This window comes from Mercenaria mercenaria, chromosome 9 (assembly GCF_021730395.1).
Source record: "Mercenaria mercenaria strain notata chromosome 9, MADL_Memer_1, whole genome shotgun sequence".
Classification (NCBI taxonomy): domain Eukaryota; kingdom Metazoa; phylum Mollusca; class Bivalvia; order Venerida; family Veneridae; genus Mercenaria; species Mercenaria mercenaria.
In genome coordinates, this window is record NC_069369.1 from 4703278 (window position 1) to 4725716 (window position 22439).

A 22439-nucleotide genomic window follows, 5' to 3' on the forward strand; every position below is an offset into this window, starting at 1 on the left:
CACATACAGCACTCGTTAAGCAATTTTGGAGGAGCGGTGGTTTAAGTATTTCTTATTGTATCTCCTGTAATTCAAAACTTTTCTTAAAATGAAAGATATCTGCGCCCTGATGAATAATTGGTGACTATGTTTTGTGAGTGTCACAACATTCCATCTTGAAATAAACAAAATACGGCGAGGTAAACGTGAACGTTTGACTCAAAAATGTCAAATGTCAAAAAAAACATGTAAAATACTCAGTAAATACTCCAAATGTATTCATTTTTGATACAGTATCGTATAGTCATGCCTTCCTACAATACTACAATAACCAGTTCAAATTTCAAGACTTAATTTGTTATATTTAAAGAATTACTCGTGTTTAAAGATGGTATGGGGTTTCAAAACGGCACTCACATGGCACAGGTGTTAATTTTTTTGGCGCTCAACAAGTACAGCTAGAGAAAAGTCTTCAGAAATGTAGACCTTGTTGTTGTTTACTCTCAGTGTTGTGTCTGTATATATGATCATAAATCTTTATACCGTTAAAAAACTGACTCTAGAAGTCAACCTTTTTATGTTAAAACTTACGGCGACAATATTTTAACATTATTTTTTATGAAAAAGCTTGTTGAAAACTGATAAATGCTGAAATTTGATATGTCCTAGGATTTCGTTGAAAAATGATAAACGTGCTTCAAAACATTCTCAGTGGGATCAGTGGACGGTAAGGTTTGCAAGTAGATATGTGTGTGCTTGCGTGCGTTTGTGCGTGCGTATGCGTTTGATTAAACGCCGTTACTAAACAATATTTCAGGTTAATCTCAACGTTTTTGAGTACCAGTATAATGCTATGAGCATCCGTATGAAATATATATATATACAGAGCCAGATCGATACTTTTTGTTGGGGTGTGGAATAAATGTTTGATTACAGAGTTAGTAAAACTCATTTATAACGGACTGACAAGTTTTCTATTCTTTTCTTTATTTTAACAACTTACCATACGTCTACATTGAATGTATAATAAATGTTGAACTTCTTACGAACAATATTTTATTTGTATTATAAGATTTAAGATTCAGTAAACACCCATAACAGAGAAATGGAAGATTTTTACGGTGGCTGATTTATACCATTTCATCAATTCGCCACGCGACCCCGTCGAGGGAAAACACGAGAATTAAAAAAAGTTAAACGCGGAGTGTTTAGCGAGCAAAAATTCGATAACATGTGCGGAGCAAAAACACGATTATGGGGATGAGGGGGGTGGGGGAGGGGGGGGGGGGCTGGCGTTGAGTGAGATTCAAGATGTAAAGCGAATGGGTGCCCGGGTGCCCACCAATGTTATGCCTTTCAAACCTCAACTCCTTGCTCGGAGCCCGCTGATCAGCCAGTTTTCGCTCGACTCCCCCCAACGATTTACATCTTAAATCTAAACTTTTGGTCTGCGATTCTCCATAGAGAAAATACTAGGAATAAGAAAGGGTGGGAGCGTGGATTGAAAATGTGATAATTAGTGGGGGCGCTGAGCGAAAAGTCGATATTTACGTTATAAATCGGCGCCCAAAATTAGCGGAAAGACGGAATGGCATATATCAGCCATTAAAGAATTTTGTTAAAATGTCTGTTAGGTTCAAAAGACGCTCATATTTTAATATCTTATTCATTCAATGAATTTATCAATTACTGAGTTCTTGTTTGGCTCTCTCATGAATTGATGTGAATCATTCCGATTTAATAGCAGACATGAGACGTGATGACTAGTTCCATTAACTACTGTTTAATCCAACATCAGACTGTTCTTGGTGGTGTTATCTCTACCACACATAACTAACCAGTCCGAATCATCTCTTTTCCGTTGTAGTTGCCTTACAGCTGACGATTTCTCCACATTTCTGAAGACCTTTCTCTAGCTGTACTTGGTGAGCGTCAAAAAAATACACACCTGTGCCATGTGAGTGCCGTTTTGAAACCCCTTACCATCTTTAAACACGAGAAATTCTTTAAATATAACAAATTAAGTCTTGGAATTGGAACTGGTTATTGTAGGAAGATATGACTATACAATACTGTATCAAAAATGAATACATTTGGTGTATTTACTGAGTATTTTACGTGTTTTTTTGACATTTGACATTTTTGATTCAAACGTTCACGTTTAACTCGCCGTAGTTTGTTTATTTCAAGATGAAATGTTGTGACACTCACAGAACATAGTCATCAATTATTCACCAGGGCGCAGATATCTTTCATTTTACAAAAAATTTTGAATTACCGGAGATACAATAAGAAATACTTACACCACCGCTCCTCCAAAATCGCTTATCGAGCGCTGTATGTGTGAGTGCCACCTGTACTTGGGAGCGCCCGTATCAGGGTGTGATAATGCCATACTCAATGCTAGTTGAACGGAAAACTTGATTTTAGAAGGAAAAACAACTATTATTAGTTTTTTTTTACATTTACATGAAATTAAGCATGCATTAATGGTACAGATGGTATTAACGTACATCACTGACGACTTTCTATATGAGAAATAGGGCCCGGCAAGTAAGACACAGAACGGTTTCCTTGCTTTATGCTTTTGTGTTGCTGTCCACAAAAAAAATGTTAAATGTTGAGCGACAATAACAATGCAAAAGTACAATACATTAGACATGGCCGGATCATTAAAATGATACAGAACGCTCTAAATTCATTATTGTGGGGCTCTAATGACTTTTTTAAGACTGATAAGACTTTGCAAGTAAGACACAGAATGGTATCCACTTGATTGCGTTGCATAGCAACCCACTCGAAACTGCACTGCATTAGGTTTTCGGTCGATTTTTCAGAAACAAACCCAAATGATTCTATGAAACAAGAGGACCATGATGGTCCTGAATCGCTCACCTGTCCCCATATGACCCAGTTTTGAACAGAAAAGGTATATCATTTTTTCTCTTAATTCATGAAAAAGAATCAGTTCTAGGCACACATTATTTGAGTCAAATAGGTTTGTTTGCATCTTGTTCAAGATCATATTTTCCTACATATCCATTTCTTTTCAGATGCTGGGTTCCTTATACAACAAGAGGGCCAAAATGGCCCTATATCACTCACCTGTTATCATTGCACTTAAGGACAAGAAGGTCAAAAAATCATAATCAATATCAATCAAAAGAATTATGAGAAAATATAGCTGAAATTTTCTTAAAGTTACTTCAAATAAAATTATTTTCAAATCAGGCCAGTAGTTTCATGCCTGAAGGATTACATCAGAGGAGGTTAGGAGCAAAATTTTGACTGATAAAGCCCAAAGGACAACAAAGGGAAGAATTCAACCAAAATTTCAAAAAATTCTTACAAGGTACAAATATGTCAAAATACACCTAAAAATTGGAGGTACCATCCACGTTGTACCACAGAAAAGTGGTCTCTGCTTTTCCCTACGGCCAATAATAAAAAAGTTTCTTAAATAAGCTATTTATAGTAACATAAAAGGGAAGTAATTAAAAAAAATTATTGTAAGTGAACAAAAGAAGGATCTACCAAATAAAAACAAGAGCACTGCAATCGACGTAAATGCAGAGCAATATACACAAAAAACAAAGTCATATGACCTTTGGCCCCTAAGTGTGACCTTGACCTTGAAGTGAGCCATCCAAAATATGCGCTCTGCACATTGTTTCGATGAGGTGAACATTTGTGTCAGGTTTCTTTGAAATCCTTCAAGGGGTTCAAGAGCTACAGAGTGGAAGGGAAATTGCTAACCAACAGACATAGAGACAGACGGACACTGAGGCGTTAACATAACATGTCCCTTCAGGCGAATAAAAAGGAATCAAGACCTTATGGTGATACAAGTTGTGTGCAAGTTTGGTTAAAATCAAATCATAAATGAAGCTAATATTGTGCAGACAAGGTCAAAATAGCTAATTCTGGCCCTTTCAGGGGCCATAACTCTGGAACCCATAATGGAATCTGGTTCAAGAAAGGAACCAAGACCTTATGGTGACATAAGTTTTGTGCAAGTTTGATTAAATTCAAATCATAAATGAAGCTGCTATTGTGCAGACAAGGTCAAAATAGCTAATTCTGGTCCTATCAGGGGCCATAACTCTGGAACCTATAACGGAATCTGGCCAGTTGAAGAAACAAACCAAGATCTTGTGGTGATACAAGTTGTGTGCAAGTTTGGTTGAAATCAAATCATAAATGAACCTGCTACTGTGCAGACAAGGTCAAAAAAGCTAATTTTGGCCCTTTCAGGGGCCATAACTCTGGAACCCATTATGGGATCTGGTTGGTTCAACAAAGGAACCAAGATCTTATGGTGACATAAGTTTTGTGCAAGTTTGGTTAAATTCAAATCATAAATGAAGCTGCTATTGTGCAGACAAGGTCAAAATAGCTAAATCTGGCCCTTTCCGGGGCCATAACTCTGGAACCCGTAATGGAATCTGGCCAGTTCAAGAAAAGAACTAAGATCTTATGGTGATACAAGTTGTGTGTAAGTTTGGTAAAAATCAAATCATAAATAAAACTGCTATTGTGCAGACAAGGTCAAAATAGCTCTTTTTGGCTCTTCAGGGGCCATAACTCTGGAACCCATAATGGGATCTGGCCAGTTCAAGAAATGAACCAAGATCTTATGGTGATTCAAGTTGTGTGCAAGTTTGGTTAAAATAAAATCATAAATGAAACCACTATCGTGCAGACAAGATATTGTTGACGCACAAAAATAGCAAATTCTGGCCCTTTAAGGGGCAATAACTCTAGAACCCATGATGGTATCTGGCCAGTTTTCGACGGGAACTGAGATATCATGCCAATACAAGTTCTGTACAAGTTTGATCAAAATTGCTTGCCAAATGTGATCTCTATCTTGTTCACAAGAAATTGTGGATGGACAACGGACGGAGGGCGATCACAAAAGCTCACCCTGTCACTATGTGAAGAAACATTTTTAGACTCACCTAGAACATACAATGTGGTACTGACAGATCCACTCCCAGTTTTGTTTTCTGCAGTTAATGTGTACTTTCCTTTATCTGAGGGAACAACATTTTCAAGTTTGAAAATAATTTTGCTGTCTTTTATTTGAATACTTGTCCTGTTTTGATCCAGATTTTCAACCCCGTTGAACAGACAATGAACATATGGTTCCTGACCTTTAAACTTCATCTCAAGGAGCATTGGTTTACCAGAGTTAACTGTCATACTTCCTTCGTTATTGTAACTCCATTCTGTTCAGGAAAAATATATTAATTGAAATGTACAATTGTCACACACATTAAAATGGTAGAGAAATATATGCAAAACATTTGTTACTGTCATTTTGATTGCTTATCTCTTAGAATTTCTTGATAAATTATCTGCTTCTGTACTTCAATGTTATTACTGCAGATGATGACTTTACTGTCATACTAACAAATGTAATATAACAATGACTTTGTATGCAGAATATTTTGTGTTTATTTCTGCTACACTTTAAAATGACTTCATCAGTTATTTTGACACAGCTTGTCTTGTTTTCACTCCAAAGCAGATATTGTAATTCTAACATTAAGTGATAGATCAAACATCTTTTAATTCCTACATAGTTACTTTATTAAAAGTTCCAGTCAAGATTAAATGGTATGTATAGGATTTATACAAGCAAACTGAGGGAATTTGCTTATCTGCTTCTGAGTGAGACAATCTTCAAATATTTACATTTAATTTACATGTGCTTTAAAAAATTAATGGCTATAACTTTCAAGGCATTGTTTAGTAGCTGCACTTACTGGCTTCAAGCTCTGTATGTGCAGTGAATTCTCCAGTTCCAATTTTGTTTGTAGCAGCCACACGGAACATGTACTGTGTGCTTTCTTTCAGATTTTTTATCATGCATTCAGTTGTAGAACAAGTAAATTGAGTCCATTCTTTCCCATTTACTTCTCTCCCCCGGACAATGTATTCAATTATGCTGCTACCACCATCATTCTCAGGCTTTTCCCAAAAAAGTTTACATGATCGTGATGTTAAGTCACCAACAGTCAAATTTTTAGGAGCTGATGGTTTATCTGTGGAAGCATTATAATAATTAATGATAAACTAATGATTGCTTTTGAAGTCGCTTGTCTCTGTATTATTGCTCTTTGTGACAAGGTAAAGGTTACTAAGACCAAACCCAAGTATACCACATTCAAACATACTAGTCTTAGTAAAAAAATCTCCCAGATGATTTAAATAACAAGAGGCCAAATGGGTCTAAGTTGCTCATCTGAAGTGGACCTTAACCATCAGACCATTAAAGGTGCCAAGTACCCCAAACTGGACAAATTTATGAGAGGACATCATATTGCTGGTACAGACCAGGTATGATTGATATCCACTAAGTGGTTCATGTGAATTGGTCACTAAAAGGTATTTTACACTTAGCCCCAGCAACCCCTAAAAGGGGCAAACTGCCCCCATTCGAACAAACTGAGAGACAACCTTATAATATTCCTACATACCAAGTCTGATGAGAATCCATCCATCCATTCATTAGAAGTTGTTTAAAGGTATTTCTAGTTTTAGGTCAAGCAGCCCCTAGAAGAGGCAAAGTGTCACCAATTGAAAAATTTTGGTAAATATAACAATGCTACAAATCAAGTTTGATGAAGATCCATTAAGCAGTTCATGAGAATAATTCTTTTGTGGGCATTTCTATTTTTAGTTTTAGTGGCCCCTAAAAAGGACCAACTGGCCCCATATGTTTAAATTTGGGAGAGGACTTTTTAGTGACGCTATAGACCATGTTTGATGAAGACCCATCAAGCGGTTCATGAGTAGAAGTCTTTTCAAGGCATTTCTATTTTTAGTTCTAGTGGCCCCTTAAAGATGCCATGTGCCCCAATTTGAACAAATTTGTGAGAGGACCTAATAATAATGCCAAAAACCAAGCTTAATGAATATCCTTTAAGTGGTTCATAAGAAGAAGCTGTTAAAAGGTATTTCTAATTTTGGCTCTGGCGGGCCCTTAAATGGGCCATGTGCCACCATTAGAAAAAAATTGAGAGAGGACATTATGATGATGCTAAAGCCAAAGTCTGATGAAAATCCTTCAAGCAGTTCATAAGAAGAAGTCTTTTAAAGGCATTCTGACCAATTTTCATTAAGATTGGGCCAAAATTGTGACCGCTAGAGTTTTAACGAGCTTTTCCTTTGATTTGACCTGGTGACCTAGTTTTTGACCCAAGATGACCAAATATCGAACTCATCCAAGATTTTATTGAGGGTAACATTCTGACCAAGTTTCATTAAGATTGGGCCAAAATTGTGACCTCTAGAGTGTTAACAAGCTTTTCCTTTGATCTGACCTGGTGACCTAGTTTTTGAACCCAGATGACCCAATATCAAACTCCTCCAAGATTTTATTGAGGGTAACATTCTGACCAAGCTTCATTAAGATTGGGCCAAAATTGTGACCTCTAGAGTGTTAACAAGCTTTTCCTTTGATTTGACCTGGAGACCTAGTTTTTTACCCCAGATGACCCAATATCAAACTCGTCCAAGATTTTATTGAGGGTAACATTCTGACCAAGTTTCATTAAGATTGGGCCAAAATTGTGACCTCTAGAGTGTTAACAGTCAAATTGTTGACAACGGACGGACGACGGACACAGGGCTATCACAAAAGCTCATCTCTGAGCACTTCGTGCTCAGGTGAGCTAAAAAGTTTATTTATTAATTTTACTTGTTTTTTCTTGATGATGATACTCTTATGAAACAAAACTTAAGTATTTTGACTATAATTAATAGAAAAATACTTTTTTCTTCAACAGTTATAAGTTCTTTTATTGAATGACAGATAATGTTATATTATATTGTACTATAATCATAGTTATCAACATAAAAATACTTCCTATGATATCAATAATGTAAACAGTAAGACTGCGATTTTGTAGATTAGCGACTGCTGTTAGTAATAGCATGTTCATTTAAATGGAAGGGCAAATTGATATGCAACTGTTCTGGCCACAGTTCAAATATATTTGTTTGAAAACAGAAAAGAAGAAAAATTAAAACAAATTTGATGTTTGACACGCAAGTTTATTTTTGGTGAAAACAGAAAGGAAAATCCCCAACAAAATCTGGAATGATGATTGCAACCATAACAAATCAACAAAAATTAAACACAAGAGGAACAAATGGGCCGAAGTTGCTCACCTGGAGAAAACCTTAACAATCTGATTTGCTTCCAAATAGGTTTGGTGAAAATCCTTGAAGCTGTTCATTTAAACAAAGGTTATTAAAGTTTTTTTTCCTATATTTTGCTGTCACACACCAAAAATGTATAACCATCAGAAGAAATCATTCAAAGGCATTTTATTTTCTGCCCCCATATGTACAAATTTAGCACAAGACCTTACAATGATGTTACAGACCAAGTTTGATGAATATTTCTATTTTAAGTTCCAGTGGCCCCTAAAAGGGGCCAAGTGCTCCCAATTGAACAAACACGGTAAAGGATGTTATAATGATGCTCCAGATAAGGTTGGATGAAGACCCATCAAGCAGTTCATGAGAAGTTTCATGGAAGTTTATAACAGCATGCAAAATAATTTGCCTTTTATTACACAGATGCCTAATGTAATGAAAACTGTTACATAAAGCAAAACAAGGAATCGGTAAAACCGAATGATGCTCCCCGATGCATGTGCTCGTCCCAATATGGGGAATAACGTATTAGAAACCAAAAAAACACAAGAGGGCCATGATGGCCCTATATCGCTCACCTGTTATCATTGAACTTAAGACCAAGTCTTCAAGGTCAAAAGATCATAATAGAAATCAATCAAAAGAATTATGAGAAAATATAGTTGAAATTTTCTTTAAGTAACTTTAAAAACAAGATTTGAAAACTTTTTGTAGAGGTCCACTAGGCAATGCTACATGTCAAATATCTAAGCTCTTCTGGTTTATTTTTAGAAAATTTTGAAGATTTTTCTATGTACAATCAAGTAACCCCATGGGGCAGGGTCAATTTGACCCCAGGGGTCATGATTTGAATAAACTTTGTATAAGTCTAATAGGCAATGCTACATGTCAAATATCTAAGATCTAGGCCTTCTGGTTTATTTTTAGAATTTTTTTTTAAGATTTTCCTATGTAAAATCAAGTGACCCCTAGGGCGGAGTCAATTTTGACCCCGGGGGACAAGGTTTGAATAAATTTTGTAGAGGTACACTAGGCAATGCTACATGTCAAATATCTAGTCTCTAGGCCTTCTAGTTTATTTTTAGAAAATTTTTGAAGATTTTCCTATGTAAAATCAAGTGACCCCTGGGGCCGGGTCAATTTTGACCCAGGGGGTCATGATATGAACAAATTTTGTAGAGGTCCACTAGGTAATGCTACATGTGAAACATCTAAGCTCTAGGCCTTCTGGTTTATTTTTAGAAAACTTTTGAAGATTTTCCTATGTAAAGTCAAGTGACCCCTAGGGCGGGGTCAATTTTGACCCCCGGGTCATAATTTGAACAACTTTAGTAGAGGTCCACTAGGCAATGCTACATGCCAAATATCTAAGCTCTAGGGCTTCTGGTTTTTGAGAAGAAGATTTTTTTAAATATTTTCCTATGTAAAATCAAGTGACCCCTGGGGCGGGGTCAATTTTGACCCCGGGGACCATGATTTGAACAAATTTTGTAGAGGTTCACTAGGCAATGCTATATGTGAAATATCTAAGCTCTAGGCCTTCTGGTTTATTTTAAGAAATTTTTTGAAGATTTTCCTATGTAAAATCAAGTGACCCCTGGGGCGGGGTCAATTTTGACCCCGGGGTCATGATTTGAACAATTTTAGTAGAGGTCCACTAGGCAATGCAAAACGTCAAATATCTAAGCTCTAAAGCTTCTGGTTTTTGAGAAGAAGATTTTTAAAGATTTTCTTATGTAAAATCAAGTGACCCCTGGGGCGGGGTCAATTTTGACCCCGGGGGTCATGATTTGAACAAATTTGGTAGAGGTCCACTAGGCAATGCTTCACACCAAATATCTAAGCTCTAGGGCTTCTGGTTTTTGAGAAGAAGATTTTTAAAGTTTTTCCTTTCGGTTGCCATGGCAACCAGTGTTCTGCATGGAATTCAATTCTTTGAACAATTTTGAAAGGGGGCCATCCAAGGAACATCCCTATGAAGTTTCATCAAAATTGGCCTGTTGGTTTAGGAGGAGATGTTGTTTAAAGGAAAGTGTGAACGGACGACGGACGGACAGACGGACGCCGGACGGTGAGCGATCACAATACCTCACCCTGAGCACTTTGTGCTCAGGTGAGCTAAAAATGGAGATAATCATACATGTCGTACCTCCCGGATTGTCTGGGATTGTCCCGGAAATCACATACTCATCCCGGTGGCCCGGACAGTGTTGAAATGTCCCGGAAAATTAAAAATACAGAAAAACAAAAATAACCCCCCAAAAAAGTAGTTTTTTTGCCTATAAATTGTTGAATTTTACATGAATAAAACAAAATAAACAGTCACCGGTGTCACATTGTTTATTCCTAATTATCCGATAATCAGTTTCATGCCCTCGAGCGGGACACATGTTGATTAAGCTAGCTCCGATCGCCACTCATATTGCGCACTGCGATCTTTTGATGACCCAGATTAATTTACAGTCAGCTATTTTGATGACCCTGATTATGAATTGACAAAATTATGCAATCAATAACAGTTTTATGATAATTTAATATTAGGAACAATAGCCGAAAATCTCGTTGTTGTTAGCACGTAGGCGGTGAAGCTACATGTAGCCTTGATTGGAAGAAATGGCTGATAACGGTCAATTAAACCATAATTATTTTAAAAGGTTGTAATCTTTTAAAATGTAGATTGATTGTCACACATATTCTAAATTAAACTTTTGACTATTGAATGCCTTTGCCGGCCGATCCTTGAAAATTGACCCAACCCGAAATATTTTATATCGATTTTATCTACAAGATTTATTTAATTCCTTTGAGGATTCCATTTTATTAATGATTAGGTAAACTTTTAAGCTTTAAAAAGATACCAAATAAGCTGGATTCTAAATCACGATGACCAGGTTAATTCTTCGTATATAGCAAGTCTCCCAATTCAGTTCACCTCGGGAACGCAACCAATTCACGTGCCGATCTATAGACGTAAATTACCCTATTTACCTCCCTTAGAAAGCTAGACGACATTTGCAACAAATTATTCCTAAGCGAGGGAACAATGTTTATCTCCGGAAACTGCATATATATAATTTTATGATATTTATGCATGAAACAGACGAATACTAATGTCACGGTGTATGTCCCGGACAAAGGGTAAAAATCCCGGAAATTTTAACTCAGAATCCCGGAAAGGTCCGGAAAAATTATGGCATGTATGAGATAATAAAAAGAAGAAAATTAAATAAAGGGAGATAATTAAAGCAAGGGATATATCATTAAGTGTAATTTTTGCCTCTATCATTTTGTGAAGTTTCAATGAAATGCCATTAATACTTTTCAAGTAATGCTCCGGACAAGCCTTATTTTGTAAAATAAAGGGAGATAATTCAAAAACTAGGTAAAGCAGAGTTATGGTTCTTTAACACTGTACTTCCCATCAATGGCCTCTATCATCTTGTGAAGTTTCAATGAAATGCCATTAATACTTTTCAAGTAATGCTCTGGACAAGCCTTATTTTGTATAATAAAGGGAGATAATTCAAAAACTAGGTAAAGTAGAGTTATGGTTCTTTGACACTGCACTTCCCGTCAATGGCCTCTATCATTTTGTGAAGTTTCAATGAAATGCTATTAACATTTTTCAAGTAATGCTACGGACAAGCCTTATTTTGTATAATGAAGGGAGATAATTCAAAAACTAGGTAAGGTAGAGTTATGATTCTTTGACACTGCACTTTGTCTCAATGGCCTCTATGATTATGTGAAGTTTCAATCAAATGCCATTAACACTTTTCAAGTTATACTCCGGACAAAAGTGTGAGGGACGGACGGACAGACCGACAAAAAATTAATGGAGATAATAAAAAGAAGAAAATTGAATAAAGGGAGATAATTAAAGCAAGGGACATATCATTAAGTGTAGTTTTTGCCTTTATCATTTTGTAAAGTTTCAATGAAATGCCATTAATACTTTTCAAGTAATGCTCCGGACAAGCCTTATTTTGTATAATAAAGGGAGATAATTCAAAAACTAGGTAAAGCAGAGTTATGGTTCTTTGACACTGCACTTCCCGTCAATAGCCTCTATCATTTTGTGAAGTTTCAATGAAATGCCGTTAATACTTTTAATGTAATGCTCCGGACAAGCTTTATTTTGTATAATAAATGGAGATAATTCAAAAACTAGGTAAGGTAGAGTTATGGTTCTTTGCACTGCACTTCCTGTCAATAGCCTCTATCATTTTGTGAAGTTTCAATGAAATGCCATTAACACTTTTCAAGTAATGCTCCGGACAAGCCTTATTTTGTATAATAAAGGGAGATAATTCAAAAACTAGGTAAGGTAGAGTTATGATTCTTTGACACTGCACTTCCCGTCAATGGCCTCTATCATTTTGTGAAGTTTCAATGAAATGCCATTAACACTTTTCAAGTAATGCTACGGACAAGCCTTACTTTGTATAACGAAGGGAGATAATTCAAACACTAGGTAAGGTAGAGTTATGATTCTTTGACACTGCACTTTGTCTCAATGGCCCTTATGATTATGTGAAGTTTCAATCAAATGTCATTAACACTTTTCAAGTTATACTCAGGACAAAAGTGTGAGGGACGGACAAAAAATTAATGGAGATAATAAAAAGAAGAAAATTGAACAAGAGATCACAGAGTGATCATGGCGCCCACAAAAGTGCCATTTTTGAGTGTTCCAAATTTCAAGACTTACTGACTAGCTCAAGGTCAAATTTCATTTCCATACACAACTCTGTACATGTGGTCCAAATTCGAAAGCTGTAGCTTGAGAAATGTGAAATTAGGTCACTAGATCAATTTCAAGGACAAAGTTCTTTTTACACAAAACTATGCATGTGCATCAAGTTTGAAGGCTGAAGCTTAAGAAATTTGAAAGTAGGTCACTAAGTCAATCTAAAGGTCAAAGTTTAATTCGGTACACAAAACTATGAAAGTTGTCGAAATTTGAAGGCTGTAGCTTGAGAAATGTGTAAGTAGGTCACTAGGTCAAAATCAAGGTCAAATTTCACTTCAGAACACAAATCTATGCATGTAGTCCAAATCTGAAGCCTGTACCTTCAAAAATGTGAAAGTAGGTCACTAGATCAATGTCAAGGTCAAAGTTTTTTCGATACACAATCCTATGCATGTGGTCTATATTTGAAGCCTGTAGCTACAGAAATGTGAAAGTAGGTCACTAGGTCAATCTTAAGGTCAAAATTCATTTCTGTTCACAAAACTATGCAAGCGGTCCAAATTTGAAGGCTGTAGCTTGAGAAATGTAAAAGTAGGTCACTATTCATTTCGGAATACAAAACTATGCATGTGGTCCAAATTTGAAGCCTGTACCTTCAAAAATGTGAAAGTAGGTCACTAGGTCAATATCAAGGTCAAAGTTTTTTCGATACACAAAACTATGCATGTGGTCAAAATTTGAAGGCTGTAGCTTGAGAAATGTGGAAGTAGATCACTAGGTCAAGATCAAGGTCAAAGTTCATTTCCAAACACGAAACTATGCATGTGGTCCAAATTTGAAGCCTTACCTTCAAAATATGTGAAAGTAGGTCACTAGGTCAATGTCAAGGTTAAAGTGTTTTCTGGTGCACAAAACTATGCATGTGGTCCAAATCTGAAGGCTGTATAGCTTGAGAAAATGTGAAAGTAGGTCACTAGGTCAAAATCAAGGTCAAATTTCATTTCGAAACACAACATTATGCATGTGGTCCAAATTTGAAGACTGTACCTTCAAAAATGTGAAAGTAGGTCACTAGGTCAATGTCAAGGTCAAAGCTTTTTTCGGTACACAAAACTATGCATGTGGTCCAAATTTGAAGGCTGTAGCTTGAGAAATGTGAAAGTAGGTCACTAGGTCAAAATCAAGGTCAAATTTCATTTTGAAACACGGAAATATGCATATGGTCCAAATTTGACACCTGTACCTTCAAAAATGTGAAAGTAGGTCACTAGGTCAAAATCAAGGTCAAAGTTTTTTCCAGTGCACAAAACTATGCATGTGGTCCAAATTTGAAGGCTGTAGCTACAGAAATGTGAAAGTAGGTCACTAGGTCAAAATCAAGGTCAACTCATGTCAAGGTTCATCTTGCCACTCAAAAATATACAAGTGGTCCAAATCTGAATGTTGTAATTATTGACAAGAATATTTTAAAAGCTTTTCCCTATGTAAGTCTATATCAACCATGTGACCCCAGGGGCGGGGCCATATTTTATATTAGGGGGATAATTTGAACAAACTTGGTAGAGAACCACTAGATGATGCTACATTACAAATATCAAAGCCCTAGACTTTATAGTTTGGACAAGAAGATTTTCAAAGTTTTTCCCTATATAAGTCTATGTAAACCATATGACCCCCAGGGCGGGGCCATATTTGACCCTAGGGGATAATTTGAACAATCTTAGTTGAAGACCACTAGATGATGTCACATACAAAATATCAAAGCCCTAGATCCTGTGGTTTTAGACAAGAGGTTTTTCAAAGTTTTTCCCTATATAAGTCTATATAAACCATGTGACCCCCAGGGCGGGGCCATATTTGACCCAAGAGAAATAATTTTAATCGTCTTGGTAGAGGACAACTAGATGATGCTTCATACCAAATATCAAAGCCCTAGGCTCTGTGGTTTTGGACAAGAAGGTTTTCAAAGTTTTTCCCTAAATAAATCTATGTAAATTATAGAAATAAACAAAGGGCCATAACTCACTCATAAATTGTTGAACCAGTCTGATTTTCAGGGGGACACAACAAAGATACCAATACATCATTCTGACAAAGTTTGGTCAAAATCCCCCCAGTAGTTTCTGAGGAGATGCGATAACGAGAAATTGTTAACGGACGGACGGGCGGAATGACGGACGGACCGACGGACCACGGATGCAGAGTGATTTTAATGTTTAATAAAGGGAGATAATTAAAGCAAGGGACATATCATTAAGTGTAACTTTTGCCTCTATTATTTTGTGAAGTTTCAATGAAATGCCATTAATACTTTTCAAGTAATGCTCCGGACAAGCCTTATTTTGTATAATAAAGGGAGATAATTCAAAAACTAGGTAAAGCAGAGTTATGGTTCTTTGACACTGCACTTCCTGTCAATAGCCTCTATCACTTTGTGAAGTTTCAATGAAATACTATTAATACTTTTAATGTAATGCTCTGGACAAGCATTATTTTGTATAAGGCATACAGACACTAAATAGCCTGAGCACCTATGAAAAAATGGTAGTCGCATAATGGCGGATTCAAATAGTTCTCAGTTTTTTTTGCTGTAAGAAGGATTTTCCTTGAAATCATTGCTATATATTGGTTGAAATCATATTGCATGCCTATACTTGACATACTGGTAGCATTTGCATGTTGAAAAAAGACTCCAAACTGATTTACCATGTGAAATTTATTCATACACCCCTACCCTAAATTGTGATTGTCATTTCAGTGTAAAAATTACGGTGTGTCCGTTTGACCAGAAATATTTTTCTTGCATCAAACATGACCCCTACTTTTCTTTGGATATTTTTACAGTATTAATGTTGATCTACAAGAAAATGTAAGCTAAAGAAATTTAAAATGGGTCTAGGTGTGTATTGCAGCATTGTGAAAACTTGTCATTTTATATAGAATATATAGTGGTGGCTATTTAGTGTGTTATAACCTATAAGAATTGTCACCCGGTAGAATTACTAAAATTTTCTGTCGTCTGCAAATAAAAAAAAATTTGTAAACATTGCACATCGACCCAGACAATTGATTTTTGAAAGAATTAAGCAAAAAATAAATGATAATTCTATACCGGTGGGGGAAAAGGGTGTCGGAAATGGCTTGGTTGTACGACAGTAAATAACAAGAGATCACAGAGTGATCTTGGCGCCCACCAATGTGCCATTTTTGAGTGTTCCAAATTTCAAGACTTACTGACTAGCTCAAGGTCAAATTTCATTTCCGTACACAACACTTTGCATGTGGTCCAAATTTGAAAGCTGTAGCTTGAGAAATGTGAAAGTAGGTCACTAGATCAATTTCAAGGATGAAATGTGAAAGTAGGTCACTAGGTCAAAATCAAGGTCAAATTACACTTCAGAACACAAATTTATGCATGTGGTCCAAATTTAAAGCCTGTACCTTCAAAAATGTGGAAGTAGGTCACTAGGTCAATGTCAAGGTCAAAGTTTGTTTCGGTACACAATCCTATGCATGTGGTCTAAATTTGAAGCCTGTAGCTACAGAAATGTGAAAGTAGGTCACTAGGTCAATCTTAAGGTCAAAGTTCATTTCGGTACACAAAACTATGCATGTGGTCCAAATTTGAAGGCTGTAGCTCGAGAAATGTGAAAGTAGGTCACTAGGTCAAAATCAAGGTCAAATTTTATTTCAGAACACAGAACTATGCATGTGTTCCAAATTTGAAGCCTGTACCTTCAAAAATGTGAAAGTAGGTCACTAGGTCAATGTAAAGGTCAAAGTTTGTTTCGGTACACAAAACTATGCATGTGGTCCAAATTTGAAGGCTGTAGCTTGAGAAATGTGAAAGTAGGTCAGTAGGTCAAAATCAAGGTCAAATTCCAATTCGGAACACAAAACTATGCATGTGATCCAAATTTGAAGCCTGTACCTTCAAAAATGTGAAAGTAGGTCACTAGGTCAAAGTCAAGGTCAAAGTTTTTTTCAGTGCACAAAACTATGCAAGTGGTCCAAATTTGAAGGCTGTAGCTACAGAAATGTGAAATAGGTCACTAGGTCAAAATCAAGGTCAACTCATGTCAAGGTTCATCTTGCCACTCAAAATCATACATGTGGTCCAAATTTGAATGTTGTAGGTTATTGACAAGAAGATTTTAAAACCTTTTCCCTATATAAGTCTATATGAACCATGTGACCCCCTACGGCGGGGCCATATTTGACCCTAGGGGGATAATTTGAACAAACTTGGTAGAGAACCACTAGATGATGCTACATTACAAATGCCAAAGCCCTAGGCTTTGTGGTTTGGACAAGAAGATTTTCAACGTTTTTCCCTATGTAAGTCTATGTAAACCATGTGACCCCCTAGGGCGGAGCCATATTTGACCCTGGGGGGATAATTTGAACAATCTTAGTAGAAGACCACTAGATGATGTCATATACAAAATATCAAAGCCCTAGGCCCTGTGGTTTTGAACAAGAGGTTTTTCAAAGTTTTTCCCTATATAAGTCTTTATAAACCATGTGACCCCCGGGGCGGGGCCATATTAGACCCCAAGGAAATATTTTGAATCATCTTGGTAGAGGACCACAAGATGATGCTTCATACCAAATATCAAAGCCCTAGGCTCTGTGGTTTTGGACAAGAAGATTTTCAAAGTTTTTCCCTATATAAATCTATGTAAATTATAGAAATAAACAAAGGGCCATAACTTACTAAGAAATTGTTGAACCAGTCTGATTTTCAGGGGGACACAACTAGGGTACCAATACATCATTCTGACAAAGTTTGGTCAAAATCCCCCAGGTAGTTTCTGAGGAGATGCGATAACGAGAAATTGTTAACGGACGGAAGGACGGACGGACGGACGACGGACCACAGACGCAGAGTGATTTGAAAAGCCCACCATCTGATGATGGTGGGCTAAAAATCCTAGCTATGGAAAAATAACCACAAAACTGCCTGGAGAAACTGTCAGAAAACAATATTATGTGCACAGACTTATGTGTCAGGCCACTAGAAATATTTTAAAAATACCCGAAGGCCTACACGTGTCGCATATATGCCATTTTTCTCTTTGTGTGAACCCGGAACATTTGAGCAGAAATGTGGGGACCAATGCTCAGGCCATAAGTTTAGGGAGTTTTCTTTCAAGGACTGTATTCTGTGGTATACAGTAGTTTACTATTTTTGTATAATATTTTTGATAAATATAGCACTATTACATACACAACTTATACAAGGCTTATTTACATTTGTGCGGTTAATATAACTTGTTATATGTGTGCAGTGCCGGCTCAGCTGGCCACAAGGCAGCACAATAATTTTACTTATAACCATCTTTATTTCATCCTAATATCACACTCTATGCATAAGCATGATCTTTTAGGTGTGGGGTGCTAGAAAAGTCAGGCTTGGGGTCAGTGAGACCTTTGAATAGTGTAAATCTGTATGTAATTTGTACCTATACTGGCGTGATGCAAAACGACTGCGTCTTGCTCGCGATATGTACCTAGTAGTTTTACGCAACTTGTCGTAGTACTCTGTTCTTAAAAGGTGTCTGATAACAGAAGAGCCATGTGACAGTTTTACACCATTTACCCTAGCTTTAAGGATAACAGTGTCAGCAAGCCATGATTTAGTCTTAGAATCTGGCCATGGATACGGCCATGGCAGTTGCGGAGAAATGTAACATTTTTGGGCAAGCATGCATTGTAGGATCTGTTCACTGCTTCACATTTCTGTGTAGATGTTAAAAATTTAGTTTTTTCTATGCTTTCTGGACCAAGGAGAATTTCAATACATTTCCTGAGTAAAGTCTCATCATCATCAGTCATTTTAAGCCTGACATTGTCTAGCATATAGTTTTTTGCTTTTCTGTAGTTGCCAGAACAAACCAAGCTGTATTTAGAACATGAGGTACCACAGTAACCCTTGAAACATAGTACTATTTCTGAAATTATATTAGGCATTTTGTGTTTTATTACTTTCAAATTGCTTTTGTACTTCTTATGTGCACTTGATAGCTCTGAAACACACCTAGATTTAATAGATAGAGCAAATCTGTTTTTAGATTAGACTTCTGTTTACCACGGAACATTTTGTCACTAAATGGTGCCTGGTTAATTTGCCTTTTTAGAGAATTTGCTAGGTGCCTCACATCTTTCAAGTGCACAGTTTTAGTTCCTTGACCTTTGTCTACATCAGAATGACCTTTAGAATCTCCATCACCTGTGTGGTGTGAAATCTGAAGATCCTTAGTAATATCCTTAGATACCATTTCATTCCATTTGAGCAGAGACCAGGTGTGCAGTATCAACACCTTTTTAGTTACATTTTGACATGAATAGTTGGAGAGAACTTGAATACCATGGCCATGAGATATGACTTTAGCTATAGAATGCAAAAATATGCAGTATTGTTGCATTTGAGATGAAAAAAAAGACAATTTTCCCATTTTTTACTGAAAAATAAGCTTTTTTTTAACAAAAAAAAATTCACTAAACACTAATTTTGTTCTATATTTTATCACAGTTGCATAATTATAAGTTTTTTTCAGTGTGGTTGTCTATTCCGCACTTGCTGGTGGTATATTTGATGTAATATCTTACGGGTTTTTTGAAAAAACAGCATTTAATGACTATAATTATGTGATTCAGCCAAATTTAACGGCTTAAACCGCAGTCTTTGGACAAAATGATGGCTGTACAAAAATAGTGATTTTGAGAAAACTACTGGTTTGTTTGGGCTGAAACTTGTTTTATAAGCTGAATATAGATGAAACTTCACATAGAGAGCAAAAAAGCTGAAAAAAAAAAAATTCATATTTCCTTATAGGCATACAGACACTAAATAGCCTGAGCACCTATGAAAAAATGGTAGTCGCATAATGGCGGATTCAAATAGTTCTCAGTTTTTTTTGCTGTAAGAAGGATTTTCCTTGAAATCATTGCTATATATTGGTTGAAATCATATTGCATGTCTATACTTGACATACTGGTAGCATTTGCATGTTGAAAAAAGACTCCAAACTGATTTACCATGTGAAATTTATTCATACACCCCTACCCTAAATTGTGATTGTCATTTCAGTGTAAAAATTACGGTGTGTCCGTTTGACCAGAAATATTTTTCTTGCATCAAACATGACCCCTACTTTTCTTTGGATATTTTTACAGTATTAATGTTGATCTACAAGAAAATGTAAGCTAAAGAAATTTAAAATGGGTCTAGGTGTGTATTGCAGCATTGTGAAAACTTGTCATTTTATATAGAATATATAGTGGTGGCTATTTAGTGTGTTATAACCTATAATAAAGGGAGAGAAATAAAAAACTAGGTAAGGTAGAGTTACGGTTCTTTGATACTGCACTTCCTGTCAATAGCCTCTATCATTTTGTGAAGTTTCAATGAAATGCCGTTAATACTTTTCAAGTAATGCTCCGGACAAGCCTTTTTTTGTATAATAAAGGGAGATAATTCAAAAACTAGGTAAGGTAGAGTTATGATTCTTTGACAATGCACTTTGTCTCAATGGCCTCTATGATTATGTAAAGTTTCAATCAAATGCCATTAATACTTTTCAAGTTATACTCCTGACAAAAGTGTGACGGATGGATGGACGGATGGACGAACGATGGAAATGAAGGAGGGGGCCATTTCTTTTGTTATTTTCTTTTGTCTGAATAGGGGGCCCTGGCCCTTTAATCTACTGTTAACGGATTGAAGCTATTGTTCTCTTTTGTTCTCTTTACTGTTAGATGGCCCTCTCTTTCATTTTGGTTGCCCTGACGGACAGACAGACAAAGCGGCAACTATATGCTCCCCCTTCAGGGAGCATAAAAAATCTTGGTGAAAGTTACAATTTAACCTGTTTATAGTGGTCATCAGACCGATTGAAAATGGCCACTATAGACAGGTGAACAACGTATCTAGGTTTTCAACACTGGTTTAAAACTTAATTACCATTATTTAGTCCATGAGCCAGACCCAGTAATTTTGGCCACCGGTACCATCCGAGGGGATTAAAGCTCAATGCTATTTTTGGATAGGTAAGCATCTGACAATTCAGAAACTGTGTGATAGCATTGCAGTGGTGGTAGCTTCTTGTGAGTTATTAGCCGTGCAGTAACCCCATCCCAAAATAGACTTTCATCAAACTTCTGTTATACATAAGAAGACTTTCTATTTCAAATTAATGGTTCTATCTTATTTTTGACTATATTTGCTTCGAAATTGATAGACAAACAGCTCAGTTTATGTATTTTATGTATTTTATAGAACTGTTGTTGAACTATTGCCTCTTTAGTGTTTAGTGATTGCAATTACAGACACACATAGACCAGTGCTTAAACATAATTAAAGAACACAAATATTGTTTCATAATATGCAGTTAGAAAGGTATTGTGATAATTGAACTAATATGACATGTTTAAATACATAGAGTATAAGGCAGTAGAATTCTACAGATCACAAAATCAAGTTGTCTGCCATTGGCTGTTGGGGCGCTTGTAATTTACGGCCTATTAATGTGCGTTACCTACTTGTTTGAAATTAATTAATACTTCTATAAATGATATGGAACAGAAAAGTATAAATATCGTTAAATCAAAGCAATTTCTGAACTAGTTTTGATATGTTAAATCTATAATTAGACAGTTATTCGCAGGCCATTAGTTTTTAATATCAAAGTCACCTTGTTGTTATTGTAATTTACGTGACAATACACATGTAGACGCAAAATACAAAATATGTTGTTTAAACATGATGTTTTACTATCTGATCTATCTAAAAGGTGCATACTCATGCCTACTTCTGTATCATATCAATGTTCTTATGCTTAAACAGTAAACATTTTTATGCTGCATAATACCAGATGGTACTTTTATACAGTAAAATACGTTACCATCAAATCAAGATTTTCATAATATTTCATATAAACATGATAAAGTGATTGTTATTTAGTATGATGTTTAGAAAAGAAACATTTTAACTAATCAATAAAATCATTCTACAATTAGATATCAAATGTCATGTAAATTAATTGAATGGAAAAGTGTAATTTATGTTACAATATGTTACCATAATCGTTAATATGATGCTGTTATTATTTTCAGTCATTGTATATCATGTCAAGGTTATTCTTTGTTTTCAATAAACCACATTTTCTATGTATTCAACATACTAGAACATTCTTAGTTATGACTCTTTATCACCGTCTGAATCTTATAAGATATCGTCAATATTGGTTAGCTCATAAGTTTCACTGGTTTTGTTTGTCAGTGTTACACAATATGTCAACAAGTTTATCAGGAACAATCTTTTTGTCACACAAGTTCCAGCAATTTTTATCAACACCAGGAAGATACAGGCTATTCTCATAGGCATGTAGCCAAATATACACCTTAAAGAAAAGATCAAGGTCGTTTAATTTTATATGAATAAAACTACAAAAGTATTAATTGAATGTAGAAAAACATTAAGGGATTGTATCAAATTTGAGTCTATTATAATAAGTTTTCCTATTTTTTTTACAATAGCTAGGCAAATATGTTTATTAATTTTTTTTTAGATTAATATAAGTAAATGAATAAG

General features: G+C 35.9%; 1 protein-coding gene across 1 annotated transcript in view; it reads right to left on the reverse strand.

Moving 5' to 3' along the window:
* Window positions 1-293: 293 nt before the first annotated feature.
* LOC123546390 (twitchin-like) overlaps window positions 294-22439 on the reverse strand; it is an 87980-nt gene continuing 65834 nt past the window's right edge. The window contains exons 11-13 of the mRNA XM_053551960.1: window positions 5751-6029; window positions 4941-5210; window positions 294-301 (exon numbers count right to left, since the gene is read on the reverse strand). Coding sequence (XP_053407935.1) covers window positions 294-301; window positions 4941-5210; window positions 5751-6029 — 557 coding nt within the window. The remainder of the gene's footprint in view (window positions 302-4940; window positions 5211-5750; window positions 6030-22439) is intronic.